Source organism: Lotus japonicus, chromosome 2 (assembly GCF_012489685.1).
Source record: "Lotus japonicus ecotype B-129 chromosome 2, LjGifu_v1.2".
Classification (NCBI taxonomy): Eukaryota; Viridiplantae; Streptophyta; class Magnoliopsida; order Fabales; family Fabaceae; genus Lotus; species Lotus japonicus.
Window position 1 is genome coordinate 95,383,364 of NC_080042.1, and position 27,964 is coordinate 95,411,327.

Sequence of the window (27,964 nt, forward strand, 5' to 3'; positions counted from 1 at the left end):
AAGTGATTCTACTTTATTTGTCTAAATAAAATTCAATTTTCTAAACTTACTTTTGTAACATCATCCCCAAACATAATTTTTTTTTGAAGACAAACATAAACTTATTATCTCAAACTTAATTTTGTCGAATTTAATTATTTTAAACTTTAGTTTGTCGTACTTAATTACATCCAACTTTAACACAAATGAACCCATAGTATATTTGTAAGTTCTTTTTCAATTAATTTTAAACCTAAAATTAGCTATGAGGAGCGTGGTTGGTTGTTTTCACACCTACAGGTCCATCACAATGCTCTCTTCTGTGCGATCGTCTGGAACTTATGGAAGTGGAGGAATAGCTTTGTTTTCGAGCAGGACACTTGGCCACCTGATGCGGTGCTACAGAAAATTCATAGAGATGTGCAGGAATTTCAGAGATGGGGGAGTGGACAACCGGCTGAGAGTGCACCAGCAACTATGGGAGGGGATCACGTAACTCTGTACACAGATGACAATTGGAAGGGTGATGTGGACAGGATGGGTGGTGGAGGCGTCATCAGAGATGGGAATGGGAGGTGGATCTCCGGCTACGCAAGGACGTTGAGAGCAGGCGATGCGTTTAAAACAGAACTTATGTCGTTTCATAAAGGACTCTTGCACACCTGGGAGCTTGGCTTTCGTCATGTGGTTTGCTATGTGGATTGTCTGGAATTACAGGAAGTGCTTACGAGTATCAGGGATGTTCAGACTTACTGGCATAGAGACGTGATCGAGATGATTAGAGCCGTGTTGGCACGATGCTGGACTGTAACAATCAATCACGTTACTCGAGACGGAAATGTTGTTGCGGATGCACTGGCAATTCTTGCAATTCAGGAAGGTTGGGATTGGAAGGTCTGGAGTTTTCCCCCATCCATGGTGGTTCCACTGCTATGCAGTGATTTAATGTCGTCATAGTTTTGTTCTTGCTTTGTTCTTTCTTTTCCTCATGTAACAAAAAAAAAGGGGTGGGAATAGGAAAAATAATTTTAGATTTCAATAATAAGAAAATACTAGTCGTAATAATTAATAAATTGGGATGGCGGTAATTAATTAATGAGAACCGTCAAATCGTCAATCTCATGAAAATGAAGCGTATTTCGGTATGAGCACCCGCGGTGAGGAAATTAATAATTGTTATTAGCGGTAAATATCATGGGCTAAAAAAATTTTGGGACGACTGTGCATGACACATGCACCATTGGACAAAAATATATGTTAAAAGCTTGCGACGTTCCCAGCTTTAGTCACTCGCCTTTGAGTTATTTGAGGAGGCATTCTATATCAATTATTGTCATTTAAAATTGGAGTTGCTAACTTGCTTTATGAGGTTAAATAATCTATATTCTTGGTGGATTAATAGTGTTAAATTTAAGTGGGTTAGAAATTAAACTTCTTTGCTACTTATAAAAATTATTATTAGTCTACCCATAATGAGATTATAATTTTATGTGATATGTTAACTACTACTTAAAAATTAAGTGTGTGTTTGGAAAACTCATCCAAGATCTACGTTTGGCCCCGATCCACGTTTTCATAAGTAAGAAATAGTTGCTTTTGAATTTCTGGATCCACGTTTGACCTCTCCAGATTTGAAACCAAGTGTGTGTTTGGATCAGCGTTAGTAGAATTGGATCTGGCCAGAATTGGATCTGGCAGAATTAGATCTAGTAAACGTGAGTTTGAGTGACGTGATTTATGTTTGGATACAGTTACAAGAACGTGATTCTAATAAGAGAATTTTGTTTGGATATCTTTTATTAGAATTGCTTTTGAGTGTGTAATGACTAAAATGGGTATAAATATTTTACAAGAGAGATTAGTTAGTATTTAACTGAATCGTATTTAATTTTAAATAATTCATATAGTATTGATTTCAAAAATAAAATTCATATAGTATTAAATAATATTTTATAACAAATTTGATATCTATAAATAAATAAATAAACATATTTGATAATAAAACATTGATTCACTTGACGTAAAAGAGAAAACTGAGTCATGAAAAAAAAATTAAAATGTTTTACAATATCACATGAAGATTAGATAAAAATAGTGTTTGATGGTTTTTTTTTTCCAATGGTTATCACTTGCTTGAGTATCTAGACTTGGCCCATCCGAGTTTCCTTGGCCCAGCAAATTTATTATTACTATTAGTTTTATATTAATTAAGAAATTAAAAATGGCAAAAAATACATAAATATATATACGGCCCCAAACAATAAAACCCTAATACCCTTGTCTCATTCTCCCTTTTCTCCTGCGCAGCCACCTTCTCTCCTTCTCCTTTCTTCTTCAGTTTTTTAATTTTCCTTTCATCAACATATATTGTCTGCAATTTCTATCTCTATCACAGTGCAAGAAGGGAAGGGTATAAAGGGAATCCGATTTTCGAATGCTTCTCAGATCTGGAGAGAATCGGATCCTCTCACGGAGAAGCAACCCTGGATTGCTTCAGCCAGATCCACGTTCCATCCTTGAATCGGTTCTCAGACGCGAGTAGCCAAACATCAATTTTGCACCAACGATCCACGTTCCACGATCCACGTTCCAGCCTCAGATTCAATTTTGAGCCTCAGATCCACGATTGAAACGCACAACCAAACACACACTAAGCATTTGTTTGGAACCACGTTCTAATGGCGTCACACTCACATTGCACATCTAGTAGAAGCAACATACTGGTGCGTCGGCTGAAAACATGCATTGGAGTGTGTGTGAAACTGAGTTCCAAGCATGCACTTAAGCACAAACGGAAGTTGGTTTATAGATGACTTCATTGGGCCTCTTTTCATCGGGCCTCTTTTAAACACAAAAAATAAATTTTCAGCTAGTTTTACCGTTGATTTATGAAACAAAGTAAAAAAGATACAAAAAATACATATATGAAGAGTAGTATATTATATCCTTTTTAGTAAAAAAAATTTATCAAAGGGAATTCACGTGAACGAGCTCTCTCGGGTATGAAGACAGACAGAAATAGATGAGTTCCTAAGACTACAATGTGAAGATGTCCTTTTGTAACATCATCAACACCAGCTCAATACAAATTTTAAATTACAATTCCTTTCAGCTAAAAAAAACATATCAACACTCACTAATTATCGGTTCAAACTTCTCAATAAAGCATAACCAAAAGCTGTATATTAATGAATTACGAAAAATAGTCCATTATTCAGACTAGTTTTGTTGGCCGATCCATCCTTTGATTTTTTTAAACCAACGATGGAATAAAACCTTCTTCAAACATGAAACACCAAATATGACTCAAAGTGTTTCATATTCAATAGGACAGAATCTTGAGGGATTTCTATTTCAAAAAAGTAATCAAATTTGCAAAACGAATTTTACCCTGACACAGAAAAGTCACCTTCCCCTGCTATAATCATAAAATTCAGAGTAAAGGCATTTGGTTTATCGTAGAACAGACACCACACAAATATAATCGCAAAATAGAATCACTGAGAAAGATGCAGATAGCTCAAAACAATGATACACAAAATAAATTTACTAAATGTGACATGATTGTCAAACAAAAAAAGAACATCCCCGCAGCATCATCATATCAAAGTGGAAATGAATCCTTCAGCGATACTGCAACAACCAAGAAGAGGTGATGAGTAACCAAGTTAAGTTGTGCACTGTACTGGACTAGGAAGTAAGGTGTTTTGTTAATTTACCTTAATGAATCCAATTTCCTTGGCATTGCTGCGGAAGCACTGCCTGCAACACATAAGCCCATACTTGCGGATAATTGCATGAGGGTTCCCACACACACGGCTGTAGAACAGTAAATTAAATTCACAATCACCAACATAGAGAGTTGCATTGACTTTTTAATTGACAGTTGAGCAATTTCCTTTGTTTTATGAGTAATCACTTTGAAATTATTAATCCAAGGAAATTTGACAGGCAAACTGTGAACTTGTTATGCCGAGAAATACCATTAATTCGAGAAAACAAAACAAAAACAGAATTCCAGAATCATGAGCCAGGTAAATGCATGCTTAATTATATTATTACGAAACATACCAGGCGCGGGAACCAGGTCCATAGGTCTTGGGGTGAGAGTTCCAGACATTGGAGTGCCCCATCTCTATCTCTATCTCTATCTCTATCTCTATCTCTATCTCTTTCTCTTTCTCTTTTGCTGCGCGCCGCAAAGAACACACAAAACGCAAAACCCTAGACACTCGCACACAACACAAATCAAATGTCTATCAAAACCCTAACTTATATACACTCACTCCCATCCTGATCCTAGGGCGTGTTTGTTTCGTTTAATATCCTCAAGTAATTTAAACTTGGAGTTGTTTGTGACGGAAAATAAATTTGTCACAAAACCTTGTCAGTATGTTTGCGATGGATAGTATATCCGTCACAAAATTGACATATTAGAGAGGGATTATTTCAATTTCAATTTCAATTTCTGTGCTACCCAAAACTATCGTATATATTTGAAATTGTGAGAATTGATCTGTAATACAGGGGATTCTGTTCCCAATTGAACAGACGTTCTGATCGGCTGGCTCTCAATCATGGCTTCCTCTTCTTCTTCTTCTTCTTCTTCTTCTTCTTCTTGTCCGCAGCCGCAGGTACTCTCTTCTCTTCTCGTCTCTAACCCTAATAGTTCAGCTTCAGAATTCCATTCTTATTATTCTAAACATTTCAACATTCAGGAAGAAGCTGATTACGGCTCTGAATCTGGTTGGGTCGATGCTCGAACTTGTTGCGATCACCTCGCCTCCTTATCACTCGATCTTACCCATATTCCAATCCCCAACACTCCCTGCAACAGGTGCCAACATCCGACTGAAAACTGGTTGTGTTTGTCATGCAAGGACGTGCTCTGTAGCCGCTTTGTCAACAAGCATATGCTCCACCATTTTCAGGACACAAATCATTCTGTGGCCCTCAGTTTCAGGTACTTTCAATTCACATCAATCTATCTATACTTGTGGACCTGTGCTGCCTAATTCATGCAATTTATTTTTTGTCAAATAGTGATCTCTCAGTCTGGTGTTTCTCTTGTGACGCTTACTTGGATGCTCAACTTATTGCACAACTGCGTCCTGTTTATCAACTTGCCTACCTGTTGAAATTTGGCGAGCCCCCGCCATTGCGACCAACTCAACTTCCTTCTATTCAAACTTCATCTGGAATTTGAGCTTTACAGTAGTCCATGGCAAATTTGCTTATCATTTAGTTTTGGAGAGCATCTACAAACTATATTCTGCGACTTTGGATCTTTTTAATTCCTGCATTTGGATGAGCCATTTTAAGGGAAATATACCTTCTTATTTGCATCAGTATCTTCTACAATGCTTTGTTTAGGGCATTTAATAGAACATGGGAGAGACTTTGGTATCTTTTAATCTCGAGTATATTTTATACACTGTAGTCTTGTTTGTGGAGTTTGTGACTTCTACCTATAATAAGGAAGTTAAAATTACATATGGGTGATTTTGGGTTCCTTCCCCACCCCCTTTCTGCTTGCTCTTTTGCTGCCTTACCTTGGTGATCTTAGAACACCACAATTCAGTTGCAAATCGGATTCTGTGTTATGAATTACTGAGATAATGCAGTTGTTATGATTCATAGGATTTTGCCTATTCTGAATTTCTGTACTATTTGTGAAACTAAGCTCGGCTTCCTTGACTTATGATCCTTTGTTTACTCCATTTTATAGCAATTGGCATGACTACTATGTGCTTAAGTAGTATGTTTTAGTTTAGCAATGGTTCTTGGCTTCTTGCATTGGATTTAGCTTTATTTTTTAGTTCTATGTCCTCAATTTTCCACAGAAAAGTTTCTGCTATCCACAGAAAACACACTATACTGTAGAAATAAATTTTCACACCAATTTTAAAACTAAATTGGTACATTGTAAAGATAAATTGCACCCTCTAGTGATTAATCCATGAACCTTTCACATCCTAACTCATATGTTCCTTAACTCTTACCACTTGAGCTATCATTCGGGGTCTCTGATCTTATATTCTACAAATTCCTTCAAAGTGTATCAAAATTTAGATAATTTTTTTAGTTTTAAATTAAAACCTGTTTTTTTTTGAACGAAAGTGAAAATTTCGGATAATGTTGCTTTCACACCTCCAAGAGAGGTGGAATGAGGAGTGAGATAGGAAGAAAAGAAAAAGTAAGAATGATCAATTATGAGATGTAATAGATGATAAGAGAAGAGAGATAGAAATAAAAATATGTGGAAATTAAGTGTTTAAAAAAATGAGGTGTGTATATATCATTGTTGGAAAATTTCATGATTTTAAGCATATGAAAATTAAAAGAATGGTAAGTGTATCATCCTTTTGCTCAAAAATAAGGGAAGCAAAACCACTTCCAAACTATGGATATAAAATGCAATTAAGCTATTTATTTATAATAACAAGTAAAAAAGAATTATGAATGGTAATATCTTTTGCTTTTGAAAAAAAATCACCAAAAAGAAAAAATGAATTCATGTGATCTTTTTTACTTCTCTTAATTTTTTTCTTTTCTCATTATTTCATGTAGAGATATACGTGGTGTATTTATAAAAAATAAATCATCTCAAATATCGAATAAAATCAATTATTAATAACATAGTTGTCCCTCTTAATAAATGTCATTTCCACCCTTATGACTATGGGGTCTAACTTGTTACCCCACTAGACCAATATTTGCTGGTAAATCAATTTTTAGTAATTGAAATGTTATAAAAAAAACTCAAATGAAATCAATTATTGAAATGTTATTAAAAAAATCCTCAAATGAAAATCAAGAGTAAACGGCCATTTTGGTCCTTGATTGTGTTCACTTATGATGAACCAGTCCTCATATTTTGGAAATAGTCTTTTTTCATCCCTGAATTTGTCGTCGTCGGTCAAATTAGTCCTTGATTAAGTTTTCCGTTGGTCCCTCAGACGGAAAAGTCTAAATATCACCATTTTTGCCACATTGGCTTGACACATCATCAATGACTCACATCTTATTATGTCAATTTAGTCCCCTAGAAAATAAAAATAAAAAAATTGAATTTATTAATTCAAATTACAGAAAGTCACTTAATCATCAATTCATCATCTTCAACCTCATCTTCATCTTCATCCTCAATCTCACCTTTTTTTTCATCATTTCCAAAAAACAAACACAAAATCCCCAAGGCTAAAAAGCATTTTTGGCCCCTGATGTTTCAAGTTTGTGCAAATTCTGCCCCTATCTATTTTTGTCGATGTTTCTACCCCTCATGTTTTCAAACAGTGCACCGTCTACCCCTGACGGAGGGGTAGACGGTGCACTGTTTGAAAACATGAGGGGTAGACGATGCACTGTTTGAAAACATGAGGGGTAGAAACATCGACAAAAATAGAGTAGGGGCAGAATTTGCACAAACTTGAAACATCAGGGGCCAAAAGTGCATTTTAGCCAATCCCCAAATGTTCATCCTCCATCTTCTTATTCTTCATCTTCTATAATTCTAAATCTTAAAAAACCCAAACCCGGAAATTTAAAAAGCCAAACCCAACCTAACCCAGAAATAAAAAACCCACCCCTAACCTAAATCCCAACTCCATAATACATGGCCACCCCCATCCATGGATCCAGTGACGAGAGTTTGAGATTGAAATTGAGGAGACGCATAGCCACCTTATTTCTTTACATTATAATTTTCTTCACAAAATAAAAAGTCTGCAATTGTGCATACATGTAGTCATTGTAAGAGAATCTGGGTGTAAATTTTGGATAATTTGAATTCTGGGTCTGGGTAAAGTTTCGATCTTTTGTGATCTAGATGATGTCTTCTGGGACATCTTCGTATTGGTGCTACAGGTACAGTCAGTTTATGAGGGTGTGGAGACAGGACACGGTGGCTTGCCCCGATTGCGACGGTGGGTTCATTGAAGAGGTTGAGCATCCGGCGGCGCGTTCTGCCCACGCGTGATTCTTCTTCCCTTTGATGTCGACGACGGCACCAGCAGTGTCCTCTCCTCTGCGGTTCCAAACGGAGCCAAGGTCGCTCTATTCTCAGCGATGGCCACAGTTCCAAACGGGTTTACTCCTTTCAGCAATGACGTCGTTGTACTCTTCCAGCGACGGCGGCGATGTACTCCTCCTTGGACGTCGTCGACAAAAACGGCACCAAGTTAGCCCTTTTCTCCCCTCGGCGACAACGGTGATTCCTCTCACTACCTTTCACCACCACAGTTCTCATACACGCCCACCACACTGGTCTCTTTCCCCTTCTACTTTTCCACCTTTTTCTGTTCTTCTATCACTGGGTTGTTGGGTTTTATAGGGTTGGGGGTGGCTGGATCTGGGTGCTTCGATCTGAATGGGGCTGGGTTTGAATTTGTTAAAAATGATTTGTTTTTGGAAAAATTAATCTTCTATCATCTGTTGTATGTGTTTCATTCCTCATAGATTCACATTCTTAGCTTTTAATTTTCATCAAATTTTACGTTGGCACACTGTTCTTCTTCCACTGTGATTGTTAGCTTCTAATTTCATTAATTTCTATCAATAATCTGATTGTTATGCACACTAGCCTTTGCTTGATTTTTCCCATTTTTATTGGTTTTCATATTGTTGTACCGTTCTTGGTCATGCGTTCTTGGTTTGTTATTGATTTTTTTAGAATTTCTTTACTGAATGGTTATGATGAAGATGTTGTGAATGAAGGTGATGAAGATGTTGTGAATTTATTAATTCAAATTTCAGAGTTTTTATTTTTATTTTCTAAGGGGACTAAATTGACTAAGGTTACAATCTGAGTCATTGACCACGTGTCAAGCCATGTGGCAAAAATGGTGACATTTGGACTTTTCCGTTTAAGGGACCAACGGAAAACTCAATCAAGGACTAACTTGACCGATGACAACAAATTCAGGGACGAAAAAAGACCATTTTCAAAGTATGAGGACTAATCCATCATAAGTGAACACAATCAAGGACCAAAATGGCTGTTTACTCGAAAATCAATTACACAAGTAAAGAAGAAGAAAAGTATTGTTACAGACGACAGAGCAGTGAAGTTTTGATGAAGCAAGGGAAATGAAACGAAGAGATCTCAGTGGCCTCGATCTCTGCAAATTCAGGAAAGAGAGCGTCCATCCTATGTTTGGATTTCAGCTCAGGAGCTCTACGCTATTCTATTCTCCGCTCCGCCACATCTTCAAGGTTCACTTGCTTTGACATTTCTTGTTATTATTAGTTAGTGTCCTTGTAAGTCAATTATAAATGAATTAACACTATACCATGTAATCCAATCTGCTATATATGCCATGCCTCTCTCACTGTGGTCATGTTCATGTATTTGATTCAGCTACTAGCTAGGGTACTCCAAACGTTATAAACTTTGATCACTTTCTCACCTCTCAATTGATGGGTGAAGGTGAAGTCAACCATGTGAACAAATCCAACCCAACACTAACATTATTGCCTCTCATAGCTCTAATCTTCTATCAAGTATCTGGGGGTCCTTTTGGAGTAGAGGATTCTGTCAGGGCTGCTGGTGGTCCTCTTTTACCTTTGCTTGGATTCTTGATTTTCCCTTTTCTATGGAGTCTTCCTGAAGCTCTCATCACAGCTGAACTTTCCACAACCTTCCCTCACAATGGTGGATATGTTATTTGGATTTCCTCAGCTTTTGGACCTTTTTGGGGCTTTCAGGAAGGCTTTTGGAAATGGTTCAGTGGGGTCATGGACAATGCTCTTTACCCTGTTTTGTTCCTTGATTACTTGAAGCATTCCTTGCCAATCTTTAACCAGCTCATTGCTCGAATCCCTGCTCTTTTAGGGATCACAGTTTCACTCACTTACTTGAATTACCGAGGCCTTCACATTGTTGGTCTTTCTGCTGTTCTTCTTGCAGTTTTTTCCCTTTCCCCATTCCTCGTAATGGCCCTTCTTTCCATTCCTCAAATTAGGCCCAGGAGATGGCTTCTTGTAGATTTTAACAAGGTGGATTGGCGAGGATACTTCAATAATTTGTTCTGGAACTTAAATTATTGGGACAAGGCAAGTACCCTTGCAGGAGAGGTTGAAAATCCCACTAAAACATTCCCAAAAGCCCTCCTTGGAGGACTAGTTTTGGTGGTCTCCTCATATTTGATTCCACTACTTGCGGGAACAGGTGCTTTGAGATCCTCCCCAAGTGAATGGACAGATGGTTATTTTGCTGAGGCAGGCATGTTAATTGGTGGCTTCTGGCTCAAACTCTGGATTCAAGCTGCTGCTGCCATGTCTAACGTGGGCTTGTTTGAAGCAGAAATGAGCAGTGATGCTTTTCAACTTCTAGGGATGAGCAAGATTGGAATGCTTCCAGCTGTATTTTCTTCAAGGTTTGATTTCATAGCTTCGCTTCTCAATATAATAATTTCTTCTTAATTTTCTTTTCCAAATGAAAAAGAAATGAAATTCATTCAACTATAACTATGCCCCCTATTATCTGTCAATAAAAAAACTCAAATGGCGAGCTGTGTGGGACGGGTTAACTTATAACTTATAGCATGTTTGGATCAGCTTCTCCTTCATCGGAATCAATTATGAAACTCAGAAGCTATTCACATAAGTTTCTCCCAAAAATTGATTCTGGCTTTAGAATCTATCATAGAAGGGATTCCAACCATGTTATAAGTATGCATTCATCCTAGCTATCCTATTAATCTTTGTATAGTATGTTCATCTTTATTAGGTCATGTATAAACAAAAGGTTATTTATTTTCAAGAATGGAATGGAAGGAATCTTTGAAGAATTTTCCTTAAAGCAAATTTGCAGTGTCCTTATTACCTTGCATTTAAGACTTAACCAAGTTCTAGATAAATTCTTTCAGTATTAATATGAATTGCTTAAATGAAAAAATATCAATGATCCGGGGTTTACATGATACAATATACGTTGTAGGTCCAAGTACGGAACGCCCACAGTTAGCATTTTGTTCTCTGCCACTGGAGTTATCTTCTTGTCATGGATGAGCTTTCAAGAAATCGTAGAGTTCCTCAATTTCTTATATGCTATTGGAATGCTTCTTGAGTTTGCAGCTTTTATTACTTTGAGATTGAAGAAGCCAAATCTTCCTAGACCATACAGAGTTCCATTGCAAACATTTTGGGCGGCCATGCTTTGCCTGCCTCCTGCCTTGTTGCTTATTCTTGTTATGTGTTTGGCTTCTTTTAGAACATTCTTTGTGAGTGGAGCAGTGATTCTGGTGGGGTTTATCCTGTACCCTATCTTGGTTCATGCCAAGAATAAGAATTGGATACTATTTGAAGCAGAACCACCTTCCTTGCCTTCCCAAGGCTGGCAGCCATGCAATTCAGTTGTTTCAGAAATGATTGATCAAGAAAACAAGAGTGTTGAGCTTTTTGAGAGCTCACCATTTGCTAGTGTGGAGGAAGAATTGTCTTTAATGCGAAGTGATTCTAAGCCAAACTAGAGGATCTTGTCTTGAACATTTCCAGGCAACATTTTACTTTAGCTTGTGCACTGCTGAGGTAGCAAGAAAGGGGTTTGGCTATCTATTATGCTGGAGCTAATTTATTCTAGTTTGTATCCTAATTTTTTGTTTAATTTTTCTTCTAATGATTGATTCAGGCTCTCTATTCCTAAGTTCAGTTGAGTAGAACACCAATGAATGCATAAGATCTCTTTCATGTTTGGAGTAATGCGATATCTCACTTCCCCAAGCAAGCTGAACGCACGTTAGAACTAAACCTAAACACAGTCAACCTCCAAAGAGGCGAGAGCAGAGGTGGGGTCGTGGGATGGCTGAACATGGCATGACCAGATCTTGTTTGTATCGTTCCTTGTACTAGACACTACTTGACACTAATTATACAAAGAATTGTAGCTATTTTCATTTGTAAAAAATGCTTAATTTGATTTTGATTCACTTCTATTAGATTTTCTTTCGTCTAAACTGAACAGGATAAGTAGGCAGCAAATTTGATTTGATTTTGATTCACTTCTATATGAGATTTTCGCTCGTCTAAACTGAACAGGAGAAGTAGGCAGCAAACCTCTACGATTCTTTTGAGCCACTCATGAACTATCTCCAGTAACGCGGAGTTTTATTTCATTTTTTCAAACTTCAAGCATAATTGCTGGTCTATACAGTTAACAACGCTGAATTTTGCAATTTAGAATATTTTTTTGTGCTGAACAATTTAGAATATAGTACTACCGGAGTGTACAAAATAATTCTTTTGGCAAGGGCAACCCACTCGTACAATTATGCTACATTGAAAAAGGGTTATTCAAGTAGCATTTTACTTTTTTCTTTTTAGAGAAATGTGTTTCTTCCTCTGCCAAACAAATCATCAATCAGAAAAGGGCTTTCTCAGGAATTGAAAATAAACTGTTACAGATAACAAGATTGTTTTTTGGAACTGAGACATGTTTAGTTAATCTTAATGTCATATCAGAGTTAGAAACTCTGCAATGTTGCCATTCAGGCTGCAAACAGATGCTAACATCATCATCATCTTATTTATGAGATAAATTGACACACACAGGTTAACGTATTTATATTTGTTTTCTGGCAAGCACACATTTCTGATACTGTTCTGCCCTAGTGTAAAGAAAGCCTCTCCATAGCAGTCTGAGGATGATAGGTGAATTCTTGCTTTCTTCAGCACCCAAAATCATAAGGAACCAGACCTTTCAGCTCTGGGCCGTTGAGTTGGTTATTTTCAAAACTGAAACACAAGTAGAAGACATATAGTAAATCCAACAGCAGGAAGAAATCTGAATCACTATAGCTTCAAATTACAAATGTCTAGATTTTATGCCATAGAGTATACTAGTTACGAATTCAAGTTTGAGTGACCATCCTCACTCTGCAAATTATCTCATGTATGCATGTCAAATATGGTCATCTAATCTTTGATGATAAATATAAGCTAGGCATTGAATTGGTGGACAGTTTCTAGAGCCCTTATACAAATTATCTGTCTTGCTTAGATGCTTGACAAGGTAAAAGCTCTAGAAAGTGATGCAGATGCAGTAAGTATGGGCACTTGATGTTTTCAGAGTTTTAATGCTGCATTTTGACAGAAGTTCAGAACCATGGTGTATGGGGGTAAAGTATCTTGGTTTGACTCTGCCTAGTGCCTACTGAAATTAACCATTTGACATGTTTGATGTGAGAAACTATACTGTAAATGGCTAAACTAGCGCAAGTATCACAACATATTGATTTACAGGTCAATGGAGTTTTTAATATCAGCAAGAGTAAAGGGATAACAGTTACAAGTTACAACAACACAGTTAGTTACAGTACCTTTCCGCTGGGAAAGATCCGAAGTTGCCATCTACTGGTATAGTTCCACAGAGGTCATTGTTAGAAACATCACTGCACAATAGGGGTTTCAAATTAGCAGATAAATCAATTACCTCAAATGAAATTGCAAAAAGTATAGAAACAGAAACTGACAAGATTTTGAGATTTTTAAGATGAGTGAGCTCTCTAGGGATGGATCCTGTGAGCTTGTTGTTGTTTAGCCGTCTACATAAATCATAATGAATGAAAAAGGGTGAGCAAAACAGGAAACGATTAACCTATCATTCAATTCACATATAATGATACTTACAGGAATTTAAGTGAGTTTAAGTTGGCAAATGAGTTTGGAATTTTTCCTTCAAATTTGTTGTCATACAAATCCATGCTAATAAGGTTTTTTAAGTTACCAAGTTCCTCAGGAATCTTCCCACCTATGTTATTCCCATAGAGCTCCCTGCAATTAATATTTTTTTACCAGGTTAGTGAAAAATAAGTAAAGTTGAGTTGAGGGGCATGTTTTGAAAATAGGTAAGGGAAGGGAAGGGAGGGGCTACAGGTATTGGAGGTGGTGTAGCTGTCCAAGTTCAGGGGCCAAAGTTCCAGAAATGTTGGCATTGCCCAAGTCCCTGAAATTGAAGTGAAGGGGATTAAATTAATTAAGAGATAAAAAGAAAAAAGAAAAAGAAGTAAGGGAATGGGAATGGGATCTTACAAGCGAATGATATGATTGTTGGAATCGCAGGAAACATGGAACCAAGTACAGGAATCAACGAGTGTAGGGTCCCAGCTCTGGAGCACGTTGTTGGGGTCAGAAAGCTTGCTTCTCAAAGCATGCAGAGCATTTCCTTCAACAAACAAAACCAGTTTTCATGAATTAATTGTAATAGCAATTAAATGAAGGAGTGGAAGGGAAAGGAACATAGATAGATACCTTCAGAGTTGGCTGAGAGGGATGAGAGAGGATACTGAAGGAGGAGAAGTAAAACAGAAAGGGAAATCAAACAAGTCATTCTAGAGAAAAATGTGGAAGGAAGAAAGAAGAGAGATTGAGAGTTATAGTATTTGGTTGGAGAATAGATAGATCAATGAAGACTCGACTCGAGACTCAGACCAAAAGTCAAGACTGACACGCTTTCCTTCTATGAAGGACCCACCACCCCTGCCCAAATTGACTCACTTCACTTCACCTGTCTAAATCTAATACTCCATCTACCCCACTCACTAACCTCCACTAACGTGCTACAATTTTGGTTTTTTTTAAGTATATAAATTAAGACATGTAGTAGTTTTTTATTTATAAGCATGTAGAAAACTGCGAATCGTGAAAGACCTGGCATGAGTATTGTATTGACACGAAATGAATACACTTACATTGACTCAGGTAGGCATAACTATAATATAGGTAGAGAAACACTTTATTAATTGACGGATGCTGCTAACTTGTTTCAGCCAGAAAGAGAAAGTCTCTATCCGAGAACACTATTACTTGAGTCAATCTCTATGCAATTCCAGGGTGCTTATTTTGACACGCATTTCGTACGAGAGAATAATCACTCTCCTACTCCGACAACTGATATATACTAATTAATAACAAATATAATCTGAAAAGTTGAACATGATAGATTGATTCCCTATTAGCAGCAAGAAAACCTCACGATTTAAGTTCACATTCATATTTCTTTTTCTGCTGAGAACATACACATTGCTTTAATACATTCCTGGGTGCTCTTTTAGCAATCAATGTACACAAAAAATCAAAGGTTTAATTATAACCGCAGATTGGCTCTCAATTTCACATCTGCATTTGTTCACAGAACTTATTCTCTCTATTGGATCCTCACATCACTTAACGATGACTATAAATTCCCATTACGGGCTGAAGGCTTTGATATCCATCCAGAAAGCAAGCCAACCAGCTCATGGCAATTAGAAGTGGCCTCGCCAAATCAAACATGTTTCTCCGGTAATTATCTTTAATCATCAAATTGATGGCCTAATGTAAACAATGTCCTGTTTCATTTCTTCTTAGTATTGTTTTGCATAATTAATTTGATACTCCATTTGAATGATATTCGTGAGAACTTTTTTATAGCCAAAGATCATTTTAAGATTTTGCATTGTGTTCAAAGATCATGCAGGAGAGCTAAGCATGCAGAGAGTGGAACCAGCAAACGCTTGGGTACTACTATTCAACCCACTGCAAAGCTAGAGACAGAGAGCTCTAGAGATGCAAAAAGTAGAGGAAATGGATGCTGGATTCCACACCCGAGGACAGGAATATACTTCCCTGTAGGCCATGAGTGGGTGATGGAAGATGTTCCGGACGGCGCAGCCAATTTCGGTCAGACTTGCTGGTTCAGAAATAATGCTGTTGATGCTGTGGACAATCCCATTCCCAAGCCAGATGCTCATGCTCCTCTCCATCAACTTATTTTCTTGTAATTGAACTAATACTCACCAGCCTGATCAGAAAATTGATGAGTCAAATATCAATTGTTATGAATCTGATCATAAGCTACCAGCCCCAATACCACACCTGCATGCCTTTGTAATGTACAAGTAACCAGTTCCACTTCCTGCCTCCAGAGTCCAGACTAGTATTTTTGGATTTGGGGGAAATACTAATTAGTAATAAAAAATGCATGCTATATGAACAAGTAATTTTTAATGGTTACACCTGAAATTTCTCGGCAACTAGTTTTTATAACCTCTCTGGATCCACATTTAATTAAGTTATTTGTGATTGTGACTTTTTAAGCATGTGCAGGTAGCTATTGATTAATTGGGTATGATACATGAGAAGATTTTAGTAAAACAAATGATCAATTGCGTATTTTCATTGAATTAGGCATGTTACACAAAAAAGGACTTTCGAAATCAAGTTTGTTATAAAAATGAACAATCGTGATGAAATTAATATATACAATCAGATATAATAACTAACGGTGTGAATTAAATAAATTTTAGAAAAGAACAAAATAATAAGAACTGATAGCATCCCATAAACAAAGTCACATAAAAACACACAGCACATTAAAAACTTACAGGGTGGAAAGCGGAATCTTTGGGGCGGAATTCAACCTTGTATTTCAGTTCACAAGAGCTGCTGCCACCGCTAAATATGCTGAACAATTACAAGTTCAGATCACCAATCGCAGCTTCCACGTCTTGTCACCGATCCGCCATTACCACACCATTTAAAGGCTTTCACATCTTTAGTTACCAAACCTACAGAGAAGGAATTCTGTCAAACTTAGAGAGAAAATTGAAAGAACCAAGCTTGGTACAAACCAATGCTAATCAAAATGTTTATTTGTCAAACTTACAGGTAATTCTCTTTCTGGATAGTAGATCTGACATGTCTGCATGAAAAATAGTACATTGACAAATCAAACTTGACCTTACCAAAGTACAAAATTAATCAAGCAAAGCAAAGGAGGGACAGAACAGAACCTCCAAACAGAAAGGAAAAAAAAGGTTATGATGGATGCGGATGCTATGATCATCCATATTCAAAAGCTACCCTTTTTGTAGACCAATATGGCAATGACCTCCCAGTTTTAGATAGAATGATGTAAGCTTGAAGATTCATATAAATAGGCCTATTACTTTGACTTTCATGAAAAGCCCAGAAGAAAAAGAAGCAGCTCATAATTCAATTCACCTTCAGAATACATTCATGAAAAAAAATTAATGGAAGTCAAGAGAAAATACAACTGCTGGTTTCTGAGAAAATACTGGAAAGCAGGAAGCACCAAAAACTCTGAACCTCAAAATAGTACCATTCTAGCAGCGAGAAGGAATTTTCCCAAGGTCTGAGTCATTGAACTTAGTGGGACGGAGAGCAATTCTGGTTGGCCTCCCCTCACAATTCAACACATTGGCAAAGTCAAGATCCTTGTAGACTATAGAGTCCATGCTCCATACCAGTGTTACCAAATATCCGCCATGGCAGTTTTTTTGCTTTCCGCCATGGCCAATATCCCGCCATATGGCCGCCATTTCCGCCATTATTAGTCACGTATGGCGGGATTTTTGCTTTCCGCCATGACCCGCCACCCGCAATTAACAACACTGCTCCATACATAACCAAAAAGACATCATAAGATCATTTCAAAGCATCTGAGGAACTACCTTCTCTTACCATGAAAGTGCAGAACAGTTGTGCTTGTTGTTCATGATTGTAAAGTAGTAGATGTTCCCAGCAACCACAAATTAGAGTTTAAATTTTTAAATTTCAAGTTACAAATTTCAGTTTAAATTCTAAACATGAAATCTCGTTGAAGCTACACAGCCTGAATGTCTGGAAGAAGCTTGTGCAGTGGGCGAAGTAAAAAAAAAAATTTGGGTGAGTTAGTGAACGGTTGACAAGTGGCAGTGGTCTGGATAGGTTTACTATTATTGTAGACAATAAAAAATAACAACAAAAAACTGATCTCACTGCAGCAATCTGCAGTGACCATGTTTGAGATTTAATATAGATAACAACAATACTATTTAATATGAACAACTTGTTTCAAAATGAATACAGAAAGAGGAAATACAAGTTGCTACCCTACTTCTATATGGTTGACTACTCACATTCTTTTGTGCAACTTTCACATATATTTCTTCGTATGAAAGATTACATTCCCTTAAATACAACTCCTAAAACATTAACACAAATTCATATTGGTTGTTACAGATACACTTTATAATAAATCATACCATAAATACAGTTATCAAAATGACTATACACAAACAGCCTAGCACATGTTTTTTCCCCTTCTTGATGATAGCCTTGCTATACAGTTTATTATTTATTCTACATGGTATTGGCATTCAAAACCAACCCCTCTCCCTTCTCTTCATATTTCCTTAATTTCCCCCCTTTCTGGGTGACCTCACCAGCTAGAATCAATGAGCAGATATACATGCTGCCTTTTTATGCCCACAAACTGTGATCAAGGAACACGCCAGCACATCTGCATTGGGTGACTCACCAAACTCCATACCCAAATATCACATAACATGCAACGAAGGAGGAGGAAGGGACTAAGGCATCTAGAACTGGAGACCAAGAAACATTCTGAGTTCCAAAATAGCCTCTGTGGAAGAGTCATGGAAAAACTTATGGCCATTCCCTAACTATTCTATCTAGTAACCTACTTTCTTCCTCCTTGGAAAGATGTGGGTCAAGACCACTAAGGTTTCTCACAAAACTGTTTGCCTCATCTTGCCGATTGTGCTTACAATACCAATCAATGATGGAGTTATAAGTATTCTGGTCTGGCTTACATCCCTGTTTGATCATGTATCTAACAACATCAACAGCCTCAATAAACATCGAGTCAGCAGCGTAAGCTGCAATAAATGTGTTGTAAGTTACAACATTGGGAACAAGTGCAGCATTCTTCATCTCAGAAAATATCCGTGAAGCCTCCTTCATCCTACCATTTCTGCAATATCCATAAATAACAGTATTATATGAAATTTTATCAGGTTTCATACCTTTTTCTAGAACTTCCCTTAAGATTTCTTCTGACTTTTGGAAGTTTTCCGAACGGCTGTACATATACATCAAGCTATTATATGTAGACAAAGTTGGAGTAAATCCACTCTCATACATGAAATTCAAAATTTCAATAGCTTTGGCCACCATCTGCTTCCTCCCGTAAATAGAAATCATTGCATTCAGAGTAGTTATGTTAGGTGAAATTCCTCTTCTCCTTAATTCCAAAAAAGCACGTTCTGTTTCCGTTAGCAGACCACTCTTACTATTTACTAGAACAAGGGTCTTCAACAGAACAGCATTTGCTTCTATAGAACCCGAGTATATCTCCTCAGCAAAAGCAGTCATCCTATCAATCTCCTTAGCATTGGCATAGGCATGAAGCAAAGAAGAGAATGTTATCTCATCAGGTTTACACCGACGATCCTTCATTTCAGCAAGGACTTTTTCAGATTGTTCCCAATACCCTCCTCGAGCCAATGCTGCCAAAACAGCATTATAGGTGGAGAGATCTGGAGTAACTCCAGCTTCCAGCATACTCTTGTAAATAGCTATTGCTTGATCCAAGGAACCACACCTGCTGTAAGCACTTATGAGGGTGTTGAAGGTGTCCCTATCGGGTACAAACCCTGATCTCTTCATTTCTTTGAAAACTCCTGATACTTCAGAGTCCATTCCATTTTGTCCGAACACGGCCAAAAGGGAGTTCCAAGTAACAATATCAGGGGAACACCCGCATACCTTGATCTCCTCAAAGACTTTCATCATTTCGGCAAACTTTCCCCTGTTACCATGCATCTTAATAAGAGCATTAAAAGTGCAAATATTAGGTTTGCATCCTGCTGCTCTCATCTCTTGAAAAATGTTAACTGCAAACTCATCTTTTCCAGCCTTCTCAAATCCTGACAAAAGAGTAGTGTAGGTAAAGACATCAAGCTTGACCCCTTTCTCCATCATTTGGGTTTTGAGCTTGGATGCTTGGTCCAAGAAACCACCCCTGACATAAGCTGATATTAATGAATTGTAAGTGACAGTGGTAGGAGAAAATCCATTAGTTTCCATCTCTATGAGAACTTCCATGGCCTCCTCGGGGAGTCTGGACTTGGCAAAAACATCCACTAAAGCATTATAGGTAACTCTGTCAGGCCTGAAACCCTCTAGCTTCATCTGCTGAAACAACTCAAGAGCTTGTTCACAAAGAGAACCGCGACGACAACAGCTAATGAGTGTATTGTAAGTGTACAAATCAGGGGAAACCCCGTGTGTTTTCATGGCCTGAAGAAGAGCGTTAACCTGAGACCAAGGCATGCCCATCTTACCATAAACATTCAAGACAACATTATAAGTAACGAGAGTAGGCGTGCAGCCATCTTGTTGCATCTTGTTGAAGATGGAGATGGCGTCCTTGTAGTTGCGAGTGTTGGCATAAGCGGTTATGAGAGAAGTGTAGGCGTAGACATCGATTTGGAAGCCATCGTTTTGGAGAGTGCGGAGCATGGAGGCGGCGGATGAGACCCGACCCGCTTTGCCGAGAAGGTTAATGATGACAGCGATAGCAGAGCCACTCAAAAGAGGAAGAGAACCCTCGCGGCAACGAACCCAATCAAAAACGGCGAGAGCAAGGTCGTATTTCTCGTTAAACCCTAAACCCCTGATGATAGCGAGAACATCCCGAGAGAGAGAGGAGGGAGGGTCGAAGAGTGGAGGCAAGATATCATCGAGTGGAGGAATGGAATGGGAATCGATTAAGGTTTGGAGAATTTGCTGACCTCGAGCAGAGAGGCGGCGGTTGGACCATGGTTTGCCGCGGTTGGGGTCGGAGGACCTTCCGATACTGGTGCGGTGGCGACGGGGGGAGTGTGAAGATGAAGAGGAAGAGGAATTGATGTCATGGATAAGAGTGGGCCTGGAGGAAGGAGGTAAGTTAGGGAGGAGTAGAGGAAGAGCAACCTTTTCAACCATCTCCATCTCTGCTTCTGCTTCTGCTTCTCTGCTTCAGTTGTACTAATAATGTAGATATTTCTAATCTAACCATATTATCTAATCTAATTATGGTAGAATCATGCAAACCCACCCTAGTGAAAATGCATTTTTCTTGTGAGTTAAGAATTGACAATAGGGGTAAATGTGTTTTTTGGACAAAGGATAAATGGGTTAAGAATTCAAGTTAGAATGGACAATGGGCCTCGTGATTGATTTCAGGCATGTTTGTCATTTTTTTAATTTAAAATAAGAAGAAGAAAAAACTTGTTTGTGTTTTTGCTTTAATTTGTACTCCCTATCCCTCTGTTCCTATTTATAAGTCACAAAAAACTAATTCTCTTAAATTAAGAAAAGTAGTTAGTAATAATATATTTGTAAAGGAAATGATTAGCTTTTCTAGACTACCCTTATTTACTTTCCTATGATTTTCTCTCTCCAAGTTAATATTTCAAGAGTTCATCATCTCTTTCATATTCAATATGAGGGTGAATTTGGAAAAAATTATTTAATACTTCTTAGATATTAGAAAGTGACTTATATTTAAGAACAAATTTTTTTCAAAAAATATGACTTATAATAAGGAACGGAGGGAGTATTAATCTCGCATTAATTAATAAAATTTGAAATTTGAAAGGGAAGGGCAAATTGGGAAATGAGAAGAGAGAAGAAGGGGTATTACTATTAGATAACCAATGTAGAGGCGCAGAAGAGAAGAGATTATCTTGTGTGAGTGTGAGAAGGAGTGATGGCTGCGTCAACTTTGGGTCTCTTCTCTTCCTTTACTCTCTCTTTCAGGTCTCAACCTTCTTTCGCTCTTCCACCTCCTCCCACTCTTCGCATGGTTCGACCCGTCGTCACCTCCGCCACCGTCTCTCAGCCTTCTGCCGCCGGCAACAAAATCCGTGGTATCATGAAACCCCGCAAAATCTCCCCTGAGATGCAATCCATCTGCGGCGTCCCCGAGATTTCTCGTACTCAAGCACTCAAACACATTTGGGCCTACATTAAGGAAAACAATCTTCAGGTCAATAACATAACCCTTCATTTTCTTTTCTAAATTAAATAAATATTATATTTTGTTTAAAGACCTTATCAAACCCTTGTTGGCTGTCTTGTGCTTTAAACCCTGCATCGATTTCATTTCTCTGTTTATGCTGCTTTACAAGATACCTCACTCTGCTGTGGTTAATACTATTGTATACACGTTATTTATTACCCACCAATTTGAAAGCTGTATGGATAATGTTCCCACCAATCTAGTGTTCATTCATACTTATATATTGTTCGTTTGTTTGTTTATTGTTTCTTTCTTTTTTAAGAGAGTTTTTATGACATGATTAAGGTGGACTATGAGTATTGAGACTAGTTCATTGTTCATTGTTGAAACCAACATTAATTCATTTCCAAATCCTAAAGAACCTAGATGCTACTGGGCTACAATACCTGTTATAAATTGTGAGGAAACTATGCTTGTGGGAAAAGGGATTCAGATGTGTGTGCCCAACCCACCTTTTGGGACACTTTCTCTTGTGATTTTCAGAAAGACACGTGTTTAACCTGTCTTGGTATCATCAAGTGCTGAGTCATCTGCACTCTGCTATTCCACATTGTAATAGTTTGATCTGCACTATTGTTATGAATTTGAGGAATATGCGATTTTGTTAAGTTCTATTATAATAGTTGATGTCCAGATATTCTATTCTCAGTTTTAGAGCCATCTGAAGTTCAATTGTTTGATTTAGTAGCGACAAATACTTTGCTATGAGAACATCTTCTAGCAAATTACACTTTCTTTTGTACTAGAACAGGAATTTCTTAATACCTCCAAGTTGTCTACAAATTTGATGTCTTCTGTGATACTTTCTAAATTGGGGCTCTATTATTTTGATATGATCTATTAATCTGCTTCCATCTTCCTTTGAGAAATAGATTCAGCTACGTTTGTAACCTTACCTTGGATTGGTTTTACTTGTAATTCTAACAGGACCCTGAAAACAAGAAGCTTATACGGTGTGATGAGAAGCTGAAGAAGGTATTTGCAGGGAAAGATGAAGTTGGCATGCTCGAGATTGCTGGGTTGATTAGCCCTCACTTTCTTAAATGATATCTAGTGTGCAAACTATTCGTAAAAGTCAAGTTTTTACATGGAGGACATGTTTTGGTGTAATGAACCATATGATAATTTGGGGTATAATGTCCTGCAACATAGTAACCTTAGGTTTTTGTAGTGCTTCGAGTACAGAATGATCTTCGTTGAAGAGTTATTTTGAGCATGTGGTGTCTTCAACAGGCGTTATTTTACTAATTAAGTATTAGGTTTTTCTGGGACTTAGGTTTTTGTTGGACATGTCAAACAAAATGATGCTATGTTCTCCGTATTATTGTCATTCCATGCACCATGCTTGAACTGTGACAAAGCAAAAATGTTGATAATCCAACCCTGTGTGTTTGAGGTCATGATTAGCTCTGAGAGCAACAGTTTATTCAGTCACAAAGCAAAAATCCAATGACTTTCGATCACCGTTTTTGAGCTGAATAACATCAGTTATGTGTTTTGTTTCAACTCTGATATACGAGTTTTGATGGTTTGACTTATTTCATTGTGTTTACGAAATACGTTTTTATTTAAGACTTTTATTCACTTTTCAATAAGTGTGACATCATTGAATATAGTGTTCATTTTAACCCGGCCGAGTCTGATAATTGGTAAAAGAAATTATGTTATTGTAATAGATACCAACGGTATATTTCAATTGTGTTCCATTGTTTGATTTCACTTTTGTTCCCCCTCCCCCAGATTCGGGAGGATTTGATGAACAAAGAACTACTTTTTTCATCCTTAGTTATAAGGATTTTTTTATATCAGAAAAATAAATTAATGTTACATGTTCAATAACATTTATGTTCCTTTTTGTTTAATTAAATTTAAAGCGTATTTTCTTATTTGACGGCCCATTATTCATTGTTTGTGTAAAAAGTCTGTGCATTACTATTAAATTTATAAAAATATAAAAACGTATATTTTTTTTAAAATTTGTCCCTTAAGGCTCATTGACGATTTCATTTTGTTAACTCTTTATTTCAACTTAGAATAAATGAATTTAGCATAAAAGAATATGTTAACTCATTTGTATAAAGTGTGATTGTGGAATATTGGGTATGTGAAGGGGAAAAAAAAAATACAAAAATTGCACAAGCTATTAGATAATTGGATTCTATAGAGGATTAGAAGCTACTACGTGCCAATCTGACCAAAGACGTTATCCAATAAAACATTGTCCGATTTCTTTATGTCAATTTTTTAAAAGGCAAAATTTTGGATGGTGTCATGGCATATCCATGCACCCCCTTGCCTCCGTAATTGTCTCTAAGCTCTTACCACTTGAGCTATTATTTGGAGACACTTTAGAAAATACCATGTACACAGGGTCGGGTCTGGGCATGTGCAGGCGGACCCACAACCCAGGGCTTCCAAAAAGAAGGGGCCCAAAAAATAATTTCCATTAAAATTTCTCAAAAAAAAATTTAGTAGTTGCATTCAAGACCAGTTATGTACTTCTGTATTGAAGGTGTTCACAATTGATAAGAGAGGCATGCAGATACAAGTAATATTGGACCTATTGATATATTGAGATTTTTGAAAGGCATGAATTTTTTCCCTAATACAATTATTGCATCTAGAATTTTATTGACTATTCCTGTGACAGTTGCCTCTGCTGAAAGAAGTTTTTCAAAATTGAAGTTGTTAAAGTCTTACTTGCGGTCTACCATGTTACAAGAAAGGCTTAATGGGTTAGCATTGATAGCAATTGAGTATAATTTGTTGGATAATATATAATATGAAGACTTGATTGGAAATTTTGCTTCAATAAATGCTAGGAGAGAGGTTTTTTTTTTTAAGTAGTTAAATTTTTTTTGGATAATATTGACTAGAATATGACGTTTTGTTTATGTTAGTCACATATTTTTTAAGTTGTTGATGTTATTTACAATTTAAATAGATAATGTTCTTTAAGAAAATTATTAGGGGTCCATTTTTATTATTTGCCCAGGGCTTCCAAAATGTCGGGATCGGCCCCTGCATGTACATATACTAAGCATTTATGGTTGAGCCATACGATGAGAAGTATGCTCATAGATACACCATGTACAGATACTAAACCTCACTCTGCATTTCTCTCCATTGTTTCTCACCATGTACAGATACTAACTCCATATTTGCTGGGAAAATCATTGTGTTTTACCATTTAGCCCAACTTTCTATATGTTTGAAGCTCTTAATATCCATGTTTTTCGATGTTACTTTCCACTATCATGATAACTCTCTTAGGCACTTTTTCAAGTATAAGAAAATTTGTCATGGTCTTTGAATTCATGGAACATATCCTAGCCAAATCTTATGAATATTGATGCAGATGCTGCTATGATTTACAGAGAGGAGCCCTTCAGTTATTTTAATATCAAGAAGCTTTGTCGAGTGGTCTTTGGCTGAATTAAGTCTCACCGTTTGTTATTGATAACAAAATTTTAGCTCAGTTTCTTGGATATGCACGTTGTTCTCCATTTTTGAAAAATAACATTTACTCTACAATATAAGGTGTAATCAGATTAATTTGGCTCAATTTCTTGGATTACAGACTGGCATTCTTATCAAATAAGAGCAATAAGATGAAAGTGTTGTATGTTCACAGAGATTCAGAGGCGTGAGCTTGACCATCAAGCTTTCATCTTCCCAAGTCAGGTTGGTTATACAAACTTATTATTACTTATTCCTTTATACCGTTCTACTCTCTGATTTTTAAAACATTTTGCTGAAATTTTTCTTTGATGGCCTCTATTTATCGGTCTACATATGGTCACATTGGTAGTGAAACAATGGGTATTTCGTTCATAATATTCACCTAAATTGTTTTCCCTTTTCTATGAGTTTTCCCCTCTTCTTTTCTTACTATTTTTCTTTTTTCATTTTGTTGGGATCTGCGAGAATTGTTGGGGTTGATTGCAATGTAAGTCTCACATTGCTAATGAAAGAGAAAAAAGATCAAGTTATGCATCTTGGAGAAGTCCCACATTGCTTAGATTAGTGAGGGGTGGGAGAGTCCAATTCTATATATATGGATCTCAAGCTCTTTGTTTCAACACACCAAAACACCAAGTAGTAGCACCTGAAAACACTTTAAGTTTATATTTGTGTTTTCTTTTTCTCTTATGCTCTTGTTTTAGAGTATTGTGAGATGTAGTTCAAATATTTACTTTGGAGAGTGTGGGTGTCCTGGGTGGGGTGGTTGAGAGTGAAGGCTATGTGTTGTAACAATTTTCACAGTGTTTATTCTCTGGTTGTCGGTTTTGACAACGGCTGTGGTTTTTTCCTCCGGTTTTGGAGTTTCCACGTCATATTCTTGTGTTGTTGATTGTGCACCTGGTTTATTTCACTTCTTAAGTTGTGTTATTCCCTAACGGTGGTATCAGAGCTTCCGGTTTGATGGATATCACATAGTGTGGTATTGCGAAGGTGCTGAAGAAGTGTGACATTGTGAAGTGCTGTTTTGGGAGGTTTTGGTTGGGAACCAACCTGGTGCACGATTTACAGTCAGTCTGCAGCTGCGATGATGTTGTGATGGAGGAGTTGATGCAATCATGATTACACAAGGCGTTTTGGGCATGAAATTGTCCAGGTGGCACACATGCATTGTTTGATATAGATGCAAGGTGTGTGGTGATAGCGTGCGGACATTGGTTGGCGTTGATGTAAGGTACGTGGTTATGTTGATGGCTGATGAACTTCCGAAGAAAAAGCCAACATGGAAGTTGCACCACAAATTTTCAGCAAGGTTTCGACATGTGAAAATTCTTGGAATGGTTTAGTTTCAAGTGAAGAAAAATCTTGGGATGGTTTAGTTCCAAGTTTAGTGTACTCTTTTATGGTGGAGTATGATAATTTAATTTGTCGGTATATAGACAATGAGAATTATGTTTGTCGATGAAGACAATGATTGTCGGTGTAGACAATGAAGACTAAAGACCATTACAATCAAGGTGGAGATTGTTGGGGTTGATTGCAATGTAAGTCTCACATTGCTAATGAAGGAGAAAAAAGATCAAGTTATGCATCTTGGAGAAGTCCAACATTGCTTAGATTTGTGAGGGGTGAGAGAGTCTAATTCTATATATAGGGATCTCAAGCTCCTTGTTTCAACACACCAAAACACCAAGTAGTAGCACCTGAAAACACTTTAAGTTTATATTTGTGTTTTATTTTTCTCTTATGCTCTTGTTTTAGAGTATTGTGAGATGTAGTTCAAATATTTACTTTGGAGAGTGTGGTGTACTGGGGTTATGGGGTGGTTGAGAGTGAAGTCTGTGTGTTGTAATAATTTTCACATATTGTTTATTCTCTGATTGTCGGTTTTGACAACGGTTGTGGTTTTTTCCTCCGGTTTTGGAGTTTCCACGTTATATTCTTGTATTGTTGATTGCGCACATGGTTTATTTCACTTCTTCAACTGTGTTATTCCCTAACAAGAATGACCATGACTAATATTAAAAGAAAACTAATTATATGATGTCCTGTTACAGATTGAGAAGTTACAGAATGAGAACAGTGATTTAGAGTTTGTTCTGAATATGTATGGCCAAGAAAATTTCGATAAAAGGTATGCTGATATATTTTTTTTAGGTAAGCCAAATTTGTATTAAAAGTGAGTACAAGGGGTACTTAACCCATAATACACTAAGAGATAAAACAAAAGCTAAACAATACAATCAAAAAATGCAAGTTTGCAATTTGATATACCCAAAAACCAGTAGAAACTTAATCCCACCCAAATAGCATATGCGATCAAGTCCCTGGAGCCACACTTCTGCCAAAATACCAAATCCCCACACAAACTCCTCAGCTACAGAAATTGCAAACCCAGGAAGAAGCAACCACATACATGCTCTAGGAGCCAAGAATGCACAGAAGCGGATTAGAAAACCAGTCAAAGGAAGAGTATCCAAAACTTCGCATATTCGCCTTATTCCATTGCCATGAGCGGCGCTTAATGAGCTCAAGCACAGTCCCTACGTTTGCTGCCCCCCGCGAAAAACCAACTCATTCCGAGTCAACCACACAAACCAAATGACTGCAAGCCAGACTGAGTGAGCCAATCGCTGCTGCAATTTATTGACCCCAAACCTGAAGTGGAGAAGATGA

The 27,964-nt window shown here is 37.3% G+C and overlaps 8 protein-coding genes across 10 annotated transcripts; 5 read left to right on the forward strand and 3 right to left on the reverse strand.

Annotated features, from left to right (window-relative positions):
* Nucleotides 1–456: 456 nt before the first annotated feature.
* LOC130737347 (uncharacterized) lies at nucleotides 457–936 on the forward strand. Its single transcript, XM_057589091.1, has one exon. The coding sequence runs from the start codon at nucleotides 457–459 to the stop codon at nucleotides 934–936; it is 480 nt and encodes a 159-aa protein (XP_057445074.1).
* A 2,435-nt stretch (nucleotides 937–3,371) lies between these two features.
* LOC130741445 (40S ribosomal protein S29) lies at nucleotides 3,372–4,244 on the reverse strand. Its single transcript, XM_057594358.1, has 3 exons — nucleotides 4,051–4,244; nucleotides 3,699–3,798; nucleotides 3,372–3,612 (listed from the first exon to the last, which is right to left on the reverse strand). The coding sequence occupies exons 1-3, from the start codon at nucleotides 4,110–4,112 to the stop codon at nucleotides 3,604–3,606; spliced, it is 171 nt and encodes a 56-aa protein (XP_057450341.1). The 5' UTR covers nucleotides 4,113–4,244; the 3' UTR covers nucleotides 3,372–3,603.
* A 204-nt stretch (nucleotides 4,245–4,448) lies between these two features.
* On the forward strand, nucleotides 4,449–5,616 carry LOC130741443 (uncharacterized). Its single transcript, XM_057594357.1, has 3 exons — nucleotides 4,449–4,613; nucleotides 4,698–4,942; nucleotides 5,023–5,616. The coding sequence occupies exons 1-3, from the start codon at nucleotides 4,557–4,559 to the stop codon at nucleotides 5,183–5,185; spliced, it is 465 nt and encodes a 154-aa protein (XP_057450340.1). The 5' UTR covers nucleotides 4,449–4,556; the 3' UTR covers nucleotides 5,186–5,616.
* A 3,395-nt stretch (nucleotides 5,617–9,011) lies between these two features.
* Nucleotides 9,012–11,933, forward strand: LOC130741447 (probable polyamine transporter At3g19553). 3 transcript variants are annotated; one of them, XR_009020365.1, is made up of 3 exons: nucleotides 9,012–10,355; nucleotides 10,919–11,508; nucleotides 11,609–11,933. XR_009020365.1 is itself a non-coding variant. In XM_057594362.1 (3 exons), the coding sequence occupies exons 2-3, from the start codon at nucleotides 9,397–9,399 to the stop codon at nucleotides 11,448–11,450; spliced, it is 1,491 nt and encodes a 496-aa protein (XP_057450345.1). In that variant the 5' UTR covers nucleotides 9,012–9,192; nucleotides 9,338–9,396; the 3' UTR covers nucleotides 11,451–11,933. The 3 variants fall into 3 exon arrangements, 2 of the variants coding, with proteins under 2 accessions (XP_057450345.1, XP_057450343.1); XM_057594362.1 differs by having other exon boundaries at nucleotides 9,012–9,192; nucleotides 9,338–10,355; nucleotides 10,919–11,933; XM_057594360.1 differs by having other exon boundaries at nucleotides 9,013–10,355; nucleotides 10,919–11,933.
* Nucleotides 11,934–12,333: 400 nt separating this feature from the next.
* Nucleotides 12,334–14,935, reverse strand: LOC130741448 (leucine-rich repeat protein 2-like). The gene is made up of 7 exons (XM_057594363.1): nucleotides 14,227–14,935; nucleotides 14,008–14,140; nucleotides 13,850–13,921; nucleotides 13,606–13,749; nucleotides 13,449–13,520; nucleotides 13,296–13,367; nucleotides 12,334–12,711 (listed from the first exon to the last, which is right to left on the reverse strand). Exons 1-7 carry the CDS (start codon nucleotides 14,303–14,305, stop codon nucleotides 12,645–12,647), a joined length of 639 nt encoding a protein of 212 aa, XP_057450346.1. The 5' UTR covers nucleotides 14,306–14,935; the 3' UTR covers nucleotides 12,334–12,644.
* A 241-nt stretch (nucleotides 14,936–15,176) lies between these two features.
* LOC130741449 (uncharacterized) lies at nucleotides 15,177–15,969 on the forward strand. Its single transcript, XM_057594364.1, has 2 exons — nucleotides 15,177–15,258; nucleotides 15,425–15,969. The coding sequence occupies exons 1-2, from the start codon at nucleotides 15,215–15,217 to the stop codon at nucleotides 15,735–15,737; spliced, it is 357 nt and encodes a 118-aa protein (XP_057450347.1). The 5' UTR covers nucleotides 15,177–15,214; the 3' UTR covers nucleotides 15,738–15,969.
* Nucleotides 15,970–17,713: 1,744 nt separating this feature from the next.
* LOC130741446 (pentatricopeptide repeat-containing protein At5g02860-like) lies at nucleotides 17,714–20,797 on the reverse strand. The gene has a single exon (XM_057594359.1). It carries the CDS (start codon nucleotides 20,752–20,754, stop codon nucleotides 18,406–18,408), a length of 2,349 nt encoding a protein of 782 aa, XP_057450342.1. The 5' UTR covers nucleotides 20,755–20,797; the 3' UTR covers nucleotides 17,714–18,405.
* A 664-nt stretch (nucleotides 20,798–21,461) lies between these two features.
* Nucleotides 21,462–23,207, forward strand: LOC130741450 (upstream activation factor subunit UAF30). Its single transcript, XM_057594365.1, has 2 exons — nucleotides 21,462–21,793; nucleotides 22,754–23,207. The coding sequence occupies exons 1-2, from the start codon at nucleotides 21,515–21,517 to the stop codon at nucleotides 22,871–22,873; spliced, it is 399 nt and encodes a 132-aa protein (XP_057450348.1). The 5' UTR covers nucleotides 21,462–21,514; the 3' UTR covers nucleotides 22,874–23,207.
* The last annotated feature ends 4,757 nt before the right edge of the window (nucleotides 23,208–27,964 follow it).

Excerpts from the sequence above, each read along its gene's own strand:
- LOC130737347 (XM_057589091.1), top strand. The coding sequence starts at position 457 with ATGGGAGGGGATCACGTAACTCTGTACACAGATGACAATTGGAAGGGT.
- LOC130741445 (XM_057594358.1), bottom strand. The coding sequence starts at position 4,112 with ATGGGGCACTCCAATGTCTGGAACTCTCACCCCAAGACCTATGGACCT. Across the intron at positions 3,799-4,050 it reads GGACCTGGTTCCCGCGCCTG|CCGTGTGTGTGGGAACCCTC; the intron begins GTATGTTTCGTA and ends ACTGTTCTACAG.
- LOC130741443 (XM_057594357.1), top strand. The coding sequence starts at position 4,557 with ATGGCTTCCTCTTCTTCTTCTTCTTCTTCTTCTTCTTCTTCTTGTCCG. Across the intron at positions 4,614-4,697 it reads CTTCTTGTCCGCAGCCGCAG|GAAGAAGCTGATTACGGCTC; the intron begins GTACTCTCTTCT and ends TTCAACATTCAG. Across the intron at positions 4,943-5,022 it reads TCTGTGGCCCTCAGTTTCAG|TGATCTCTCAGTCTGGTGTT; the intron begins GTACTTTCAATT and ends TTTGTCAAATAG.
- LOC130741447 (XM_057594362.1), top strand. The coding sequence starts at position 9,397 with ATGGGTGAAGGTGAAGTCAACCATGTGAACAAATCCAACCCAACACTA. Across the intron at positions 10,356-10,918 it reads CCAGCTGTATTTTCTTCAAG|GTCCAAGTACGGAACGCCCA; the intron begins GTTTGATTTCAT and ends TATACGTTGTAG.
- LOC130741448 (XM_057594363.1), bottom strand. The coding sequence starts at position 14,305 with ATGACTTGTTTGATTTCCCTTTCTGTTTTACTTCTCCTCCTTCAGTAT. Across the intron at positions 13,750-13,849 it reads CTACACCACCTCCAATACCT|GGAGCTCTATGGGAATAACA; the intron begins GTAGCCCCTCCC and ends TATTAATTGCAG. Across the intron at positions 13,521-13,605 it reads TTAAACTCACTTAAATTCCT|ACGGCTAAACAACAACAAGC; the intron begins GTAAGTATCATT and ends TGATTTATGTAG.
- LOC130741449 (XM_057594364.1), top strand. The coding sequence starts at position 15,215 with ATGGCAATTAGAAGTGGCCTCGCCAAATCAAACATGTTTCTCCG. Across the intron at positions 15,259-15,424 it reads AAATCAAACATGTTTCTCCG|ATCATGCAGGAGAGCTAAGC; the intron begins GTAATTATCTTT and ends TTGTGTTCAAAG.
- LOC130741446 (XM_057594359.1), bottom strand. The coding sequence starts at position 20,754 with ATGGAGATGGTTGAAAAGGTTGCTCTTCCTCTACTCCTCCCTAACTTA.
- LOC130741450 (XM_057594365.1), top strand. The coding sequence starts at position 21,515 with ATGGCTGCGTCAACTTTGGGTCTCTTCTCTTCCTTTACTCTCTCTTTC. Across the intron at positions 21,794-22,753 it reads TTAAGGAAAACAATCTTCAG|GACCCTGAAAACAAGAAGCT; the intron begins GTCAATAACATA and ends TAATTCTAACAG.